The sequence below is a fragment of the Corylus avellana genome, chromosome ca2 (assembly GCF_901000735.1).
Source record: "Corylus avellana chromosome ca2, CavTom2PMs-1.0".
NCBI classification, from domain to species: domain Eukaryota; kingdom Viridiplantae; phylum Streptophyta; class Magnoliopsida; order Fagales; family Betulaceae; genus Corylus; species Corylus avellana.
In genome coordinates, this window is record NC_081542.1 from 31,467,920 (window position 1) to 31,475,244 (window position 7,325).

The 7,325-nt window shown below is 40.5% G+C and overlaps 2 protein-coding genes across 2 annotated transcripts; both read right to left on the reverse strand.

Moving 5' to 3' along the window:
- Positions 1 to 1,400: 1,400 nt before the first annotated feature.
- On the reverse strand, positions 1,401 to 2,129 carry LOC132169597 (uncharacterized). The gene is made up of 2 exons (XM_059580610.1): positions 1,955 to 2,129; positions 1,401 to 1,846 (listed from the first exon to the last, which is right to left on the reverse strand). The coding sequence occupies exons 1-2, from the start codon at positions 2,127 to 2,129 to the stop codon at positions 1,401 to 1,403; spliced, it is 621 nt and encodes a 206-aa protein (XP_059436593.1).
- A 188-nt stretch (positions 2,130 to 2,317) lies between these two features.
- Positions 2,318 to 3,626, reverse strand: LOC132169598 (uncharacterized). The gene is made up of 2 exons (XM_059580612.1): positions 2,966 to 3,626; positions 2,318 to 2,910 (listed from the first exon to the last, which is right to left on the reverse strand). The coding sequence occupies exons 1-2, from the start codon at positions 3,624 to 3,626 to the stop codon at positions 2,318 to 2,320; spliced, it is 1,254 nt and encodes a 417-aa protein (XP_059436595.1).
- Between the last annotated feature and the right edge of the window lie 3,699 nt (positions 3,627 to 7,325).

The window sequence follows — 7,325 nt, forward strand, 5'->3', positions numbered from 1 at the left end:
TCGGCTTCATTGTTAGTAGTTTTAAATTCCAATCTCGATGAACTCTTCAACTCTCTTCCGTCTGGTGTAACAATTACAACCCCAGCTCCGCCATTTTTCTTGGTGGATGAACCATCTACATAAATTACCCATGTTCTCTCTTTCGGCCAATCCTCTTGGTCCTGAATGTTGGTGAATTCCGCCACAAAGTCTGCTAGAGCCTGACCTTTAACAGCATTGCGTGAAACAAAGTGAATGTCGAATTCACTAATCTTAATTGCCCAGTTGACTAACCGACCAGACAAGTCCAACTTCCGAAGTGCTTTTTTCAATGGATACTCGGTCAGGACATTAATTGTATGAGCTTGGAAGTATGGTCGGAGCTTCCTGGAAGCAATTACCAAGGAGAAAGCAAGTTTCTCCATCTGTACATATCTTTCCTCGGCGCCATGCAACGCTCGGCTGACGAAGTAAACTGGCTTCTGAACCCCTCCCTCTTCGCGAATTAAAGCCGCATTGACCGCAGTTGGCGATACTGCTAAGTATAAATATAATACTTCTCCAGGAACAACTTGGCTGAGAAGAGGTGGACTGACCAGGTACCTCTTAAGTTGCTCGAATGCCTGTTCACATTCTTCAGACCATTCGAAAGCCTTGCGCAAAATCTTAAAAAACGGGAGACACTTATCTGTAGACCGAGAGATGAACCTGTTCAAAGCTGCGATTCTCCCTGTCAACTGCTGAACTTGCTTTACATTTTTTGGAGATTGCATATCCAACACCGCCTAGATCTTCTCTGGATTGGCCTCAATCCCTCGGCTAGACACCATATAACCGAGGAACTTCCCAGATGAAACTCCGAATGCACACTTCGTAGGATTAAGCTTCATCTTGAAATGCTTCAATATCCTAAATGCCTCCTGCAAATCTGTCACATGATCTATCTGCAGCTTGCTCTTGACTAGCATATCATCAACATAAACTTCCATATTCTTCCCGATCTGCTCTTGAAACATCTTGTTTACCAACCTCTGGTAAGTTGCACCGGCATTTTTCAAACCGAATGGCATGACTTTGTAGCAATATAACCCTCGGTCGGTGATGAAGGCTGTCTTTTCTTGATCAGATGGATGCATGAAAATCTGATTATAGCCCATGAAGGCATCCATGAAGCTCAGCAACTCATACCCCGCTGTTGCATCAACCAAAGAGCTAATATGGGGTAATGGAAAACTATCCTTTGGGCAGGCCTTGTTAGGATCGGTAAAATCTACACACATCCTCCACTTCCCATAAGACTTCTTAACCATCACTACATTGGACAACCAATCAGGGTAATGCGCTTCTTCGATAAACTGAGCTTTCAGGAGCTTGTCCACCTCCTCGGCAATTGCCATGTTTCTGTCTGGAGCAAATTTCTTTCACTTCTGTTTTACTGGTTTAACTTCGAGATTAATGTTCAAGTGATGAACAATATCTTTGGGATCAATCCTTGGCATGTCTTCTGGAGACCATGCAAAAACTTTGAGGTTTTGTTGGAGAAACCGAACAAGGGCTTCTCTAACCTTAGGAGTTAGTTGAGAACCGATCTTGACAACCTTTCCTTCAGCTATAGGTACATCAATTAATGGCTTAGCTAGCTCTTTTCTCAACTGCAACTTTCGCTCATCACCCAGACTGCCGATCATCAAAAGTGCTGACTTTGGGCATTTCTTCAAAGACGTATGGTAACACCTTCTGGCAACAACTTGGTCTCCCTTAACTTCGCCGACTCCCTCAATGGTTGGAAACTTCACTTTCAAGTGATAGGTAGAAGTAACCTCTCTCAAATGATTCAAAGCTGGATGACCGATGATCATGTTATAAGCTGATGGTCAGTCGATAACCAAAAAAGCCACCATGATAGTGGATTGCCTGGGAGTGGTCCCCGTTGTGACTGGAAGAGCAATCAACCCAATGGGTTGGACACGCTCACCTGCAAATCCTGTCAATAGTGACAGGAAGGGTTTCAACTTCTCTTGGCCAATGCCCAATTGTTGAACAACTGTCCAATAAATAATATCAGCCGAGCTTCCGTTGTCTATCAACACTCGGTGAACGGCATGGTTAGCCACCGTTAGAGTTATCACCAATGCATCATCATGTGGCATCGAGACTTCTTTCACATCTTCCTCCGAAAATGTTAGAATACTCGGTTCTTGTTTCTAGATTTTGGAGGGTTTTTTAAGCACTAGGATTTCTTCCATTCTTGCCTCTTGGCATAAGCCTTCCTCGCCGAGCTTGATTCTCCTCCACTAGCAAGGCCTCCCGAGATGGTACGAATCTCACCAATAATAGCTTAGTTCTGGGGATTTTGCTGCTGATTCCGCGAAACCCTCTGTTCCTCACACCTCTGGCTTTGATTGCATGATCGATCATTATTCTGTCCCGAATGCTGACCCTGACCATCCTGGGTGCTCTTCCCCTTGCCATTTTCTTCAACCAAGAAATTCAGCAACTTTCCATTCCTCAGAAATTTTTCAATCTCGAACCGAAGACTAATACAATCCTCGGTTTGATGCCCATGATCATTATGATACTCACAAAACTTCCGAGTATTACGGTTCTGGGGAGGAGGCTTCATCCTTCCTGGCCATCGGAAGCTCGGATCCTTCTTAACTTCCATGAACACCTTATAAACAGTTGTATTCAGGGGTGTCCATTCCACATATTGTTGATGCTGATTTGGCCGAGGAGGTATATCGACCTTTCTTTCCAGAATCTTAGGATTTTGGCGATCCTTCTTTTTCTTCTCGACATAGACCTTCGGTTTCATCATACCTGGATCAGTAGCAGGTTTGTTCTCAGCAGCTTTAGATTTCAGCAACGCTGAGATAGTCTCTTCCTGGTTGATGAACTCCTCTGCCTTGCTGTTGAACTGTCGCAAAGTTCCTGTTTTTTGACCTTTTGGACAACTCGGCCATCAGAGGCCCTTCAGTCTGTATACCGTGCATCAATACTGAGAGAATGGTTTGCTCGTCAGTACTCTCCACTGCCAGCTTCCCCCAATTGAACCGCAACAAATAATCATTCAAGGACTCGTTCTTCCCTTGCACTAAGGATAGTAGATATGCTGGATTCTTCTTTCTCCTTTGAACGGCAAGAAATTGTCCTAAGAACTGCTGCCCAAGATAATCGAAATTATCAACAGATTTAGGACTCAGACTTCCAAACCATTCTTTGGCAACTCCCCTTAGAGTTAACGGGAAGGCTCGGCAAGCGATTTCGTCAAGAGTTTCATGAAGGATGATGTGAGCTCGGAAGCTTTCCATGTGGTCGGAAGGATCTCCACTTCCATCATATTCGCCGATCCGAAGAACCTTAAAACTACTAGGCATTGGAAACCTCATCACCCGATCAGTAAAAGGTAAATTGGTGTGTTGCATGAGATGCTCGGTGGCGGACCAATTTTCCCCATTTTCAATTAAGAAGGCCATTTTTTCAAACTTCTCCTGGAGATCTTTAACGTCTTTATGCACGGCAGCCTCCACAGGCTTGTCAAGATGTGACCGAGCATGATGAGAATGGCTACACTGGGAACGACTATGGTGGGTTTTGGTGTGACTAGACTCGCCATGGTGTGACCTACCACCAAGCTGTGAACTCATGGTGTGCTCTCGTCAGTGAGTGTTTGCTTTGGTCTGAACAGTATGAGGATTTCCTCGTATCGAACTTCCAGGGTCTTGTTGGGTTGATTGATGCCGAGCTGATGGCGGTGGATCCCTAAAGGATTCCTCTCGTCTTCTCTTCTGTGCCGAATCTTCTCTAGGAGGCAGCCTAGAGACGATCTCTTCATTTTGTTTTCTCATAGCCTCAACAGATTCGGCTATTCGCTTCATGAAATCCACCATGATGGCTATTTGGGGATTTGGATCGTGTGAAGTTCCGGGTATATCTGGTTGGATGATTGGGATAAGATGTGGACATGCGCTGGGGTGTGGGGGTGTGTTCACCATATCGAAATTTATGAGATTAGTAAGAACCAATAAAAGTCGGTTCCCACAAACGGCGCCAAACTGTTGAAGCAGTTTTCCGAATGATGACATGGGAAAGGGCCCAGCACAATACTTGATAACAGAGGGTTGAACTGAGAATGAAGGATAAAGAAAAGAAAAAGGGTCAAAGCTGCCGGCGTTGTCCAACCGGTGGAAGCTCCGATGCCTAAGTTAGTTGAAGTGTTCAAAAGAAAGATGAACTTGAAGATTATGGATAAGAGAAAAGATAAGCAAAGTATCCAGTTTGAGGATCAAAAGAAGTTTCCAAAATAGTAAAAGGGGACCCTCCTTTGATAGGCATGGGATTGTACCTGTTCATCTAACACTGTGGACTTTTACCGAGGGTCCACGTGTCAACAATATATCGGAGAACATCAAATAAGATATTTATTCAGATATGTTTATTATTTCCTGAGGGTAACACTCGGTACCTGTCTCAGACTCGGTTAACCAAGCCTGATAACCGAGTGTTGATAATATTATTTATATAAGCCTAAGTTTGCGGAACATGAGTTTATTTTGAACAGTAAAAATGACCGAGTGTGGCGAATGGGCCGGTAGGTTTGAATTGGGCCCAACCCAGCCGAAATATGACCCAACAGTCATCACCATCAAGGATTTGGCCTCTATAGACACCTTTCTGTTGGTTCTTTGATTTTTTTTTTTGTGCTTTTGCCAGAACATTGCTTTCCAGTGTCTGCAAATTTGTAATGTAGAAACTGTTTGGATCACAGCATTTTACTCTGCTGGTGCAGAAAACCTGAAAAGGATTGCTCATGACTGGTTCCATATTTTAAAGGAGAAAATTATTTTGCCCAAATAATAATAATAATGTCTATCGAATTTACTCAAATGTTTTTTTTTTTTTTTTGACAAGACAAGATACTTAGATACCTTAGTGGCCTTAAAACGGGCATTTATTTATTTATTTTATATTGGAGGGTTTGAAACTTCTGCATGCATCCTCACATATTTCTGAGTAAAATAGATATTCAGTGAAAATCCATGCACCACGTGTTATGCAACAATAAGATAGGAACATGGTGCCACGTGTTGTAGTGTCTATAGTTTGGATGTGAAATTGAAAAATTCCCCAACTCATTTTCTTTCAGCCAAACACATTACAAGGTTTTTATATAGGATAAATGTTTTTATATAAGATAAATGTATAATAAATCCCTGAGTCAACGTGTAAAAACAAAAAATTCTCTCAACTTTTTTATTTTTATTTATTTATTTTTTATTTTTAATTTTTACTCTCTAAGTCAATCGAAAAGCTATCATAAACCCTTCCGTTACATTTTCTTCAAAATGTCAAATATTCATTATTCAATCTCAAAACTTACTGTTTTACCACATAAGCTTTTTTTCCACCTCACTTTAAAATATTAATTTAATTTTAAAATTAAATCTAAAAAAAAAAATTAAAAATTAGAAATGGAAGGGGTGGCCACACTACAAAAAAACAATTTTTTTCTGACGTGAGTTTTCTGACGTGTTGGGGTGTCTGACACGTCAGAAATTTTTTCTGACGTGGCGCTTCTGACGTGCGTCGATTGTCAGAAGCATAGGTGTCAGGAAAATTTTTTTCCTGACGTGCCAGTGGGTAAAACGTCAGAATTTTCTGACGTTCCACTGTCCCACACGTCAGAAAAATTTTCTGACGTGGTAGTTTTACCACGTCAGAAAATTTCTGACGTGGTAGAACTACCACGTCAGAAAATTTCTGACGTGGTAGTTCTACCACGTCAGAAAATTGATAAATTAAATAAAAAATTAATTTTTCGTTTTTTTAATTTTTTTTGGAATTTCTTTTTTTTTTTTAATTAAAATTAATTTTTAATTAAATTATTATTATTTTTTTTTTGGGAATTTCTCTGCACGGTAGTGCAGATCTGCCATGGATCTGCCATGGCCACTCCCTCTCTTCTTTTCTCTTCTTTACTCTCTCTCTCTAGCTAGCTCTCTTCTTTTCTCCATGAGCTCTCCCTTTTCTCCATTTTCTCACTATCTCCCTCTTCTTTTCGATCTCCATGGTGCAGTTCTGCAGGTTTGAGTTTTTGAAAATATTTTCAAAAACTCAAACCGAAAAAATCTTCAAAAAATTAAAACCAACCATCAAAAAATCAATCTGACAAACCCGAAAAATCTTCTTATCGATCTTCTCCTCTTCTTCTTCTTCTCTTCTCCATTTTTTTTTTTTTCTTCTTCTTCTTCTTCTCTTCTCCTTTTCTTTTTCTTCTTCTTCTGCTTCGATCTGCTGCATGCTTCTCAATTTTTTCCCTTCTCACCTTCTGTTTTTCTTCTTCCTTTAGAGGTGCTGTGCAGTCGGTGCTGTGCAGTCAGACATGCAGGAGAGAGAATGCACATGTGTGGGGAAAATAAATGAAGAGAGAAAAAGTTGAGGGTGGAAATAAAAAGAGGGAAAAAAAAGTTTAAAATCCCGCCTATTTTTTGAGTTTTGTTGGGCCACTTTTGGTGATTTTCTGACGTGCCAGGTGTCGCACGTCAGGAATTTCTGACGTGCCACACATGGCACGTCAGGAATCTACTCAAAAAAATAATAAATAATTATCTATATATATATATATATAATTTTGCTGACGTGGCAAACTACCACGTCAGCAAAATTCTGACGTGGTAGGTCTCACCACGTCAGCAATTATATAAATATTTATCTTTTGAAATCTGAAATATTTTCTTGACGTTCAAATATTTTACACGTCAGAATTTTCTGACGTGTCTGGACAGACACGTCAGAAAATTCTGACCTGCTACTATTCACACGTCAGAAAAAAAATTTCTGACGTTTTAAATTTTAAATGTCAGAAAATTGCTGACGTGGCAAAAAATATGATACTGTAGCCACGTCAGAAAATGTCTGTTTTTTTGTAGTGCCAGCGGTGGGACTGCCACCCCTGGCCACCCCAAACAGAACAAAACGTAACATCATAAACGCAGCGTTAGCTTCAATCCCAGAATCAGAGCAAGTCAAATATAATTAACCAAACCATATGAAAACGTTGATGACCCATGTACAAAATCCTGGAGATCTAAAACAAGCTGTTGATGATTCTGTGTGTGGATCGCATCATCGCAATAGAAGATTAATGTACAATGAAACCATAACTACTGGCCCTCCATATTAACTCTTAACTCTAATTTGAATGATATTGGGCTAAACTCATTATTGAATTACAAAATAATTAACTTAAAACTTTGGGTCAAACCCATTGCTTTTCTCATGATTTGTTTTCGTTTTTGTGATTTGGATTGAGTATAGTAAAATAATAATTGTTGTGCACCTCTAAA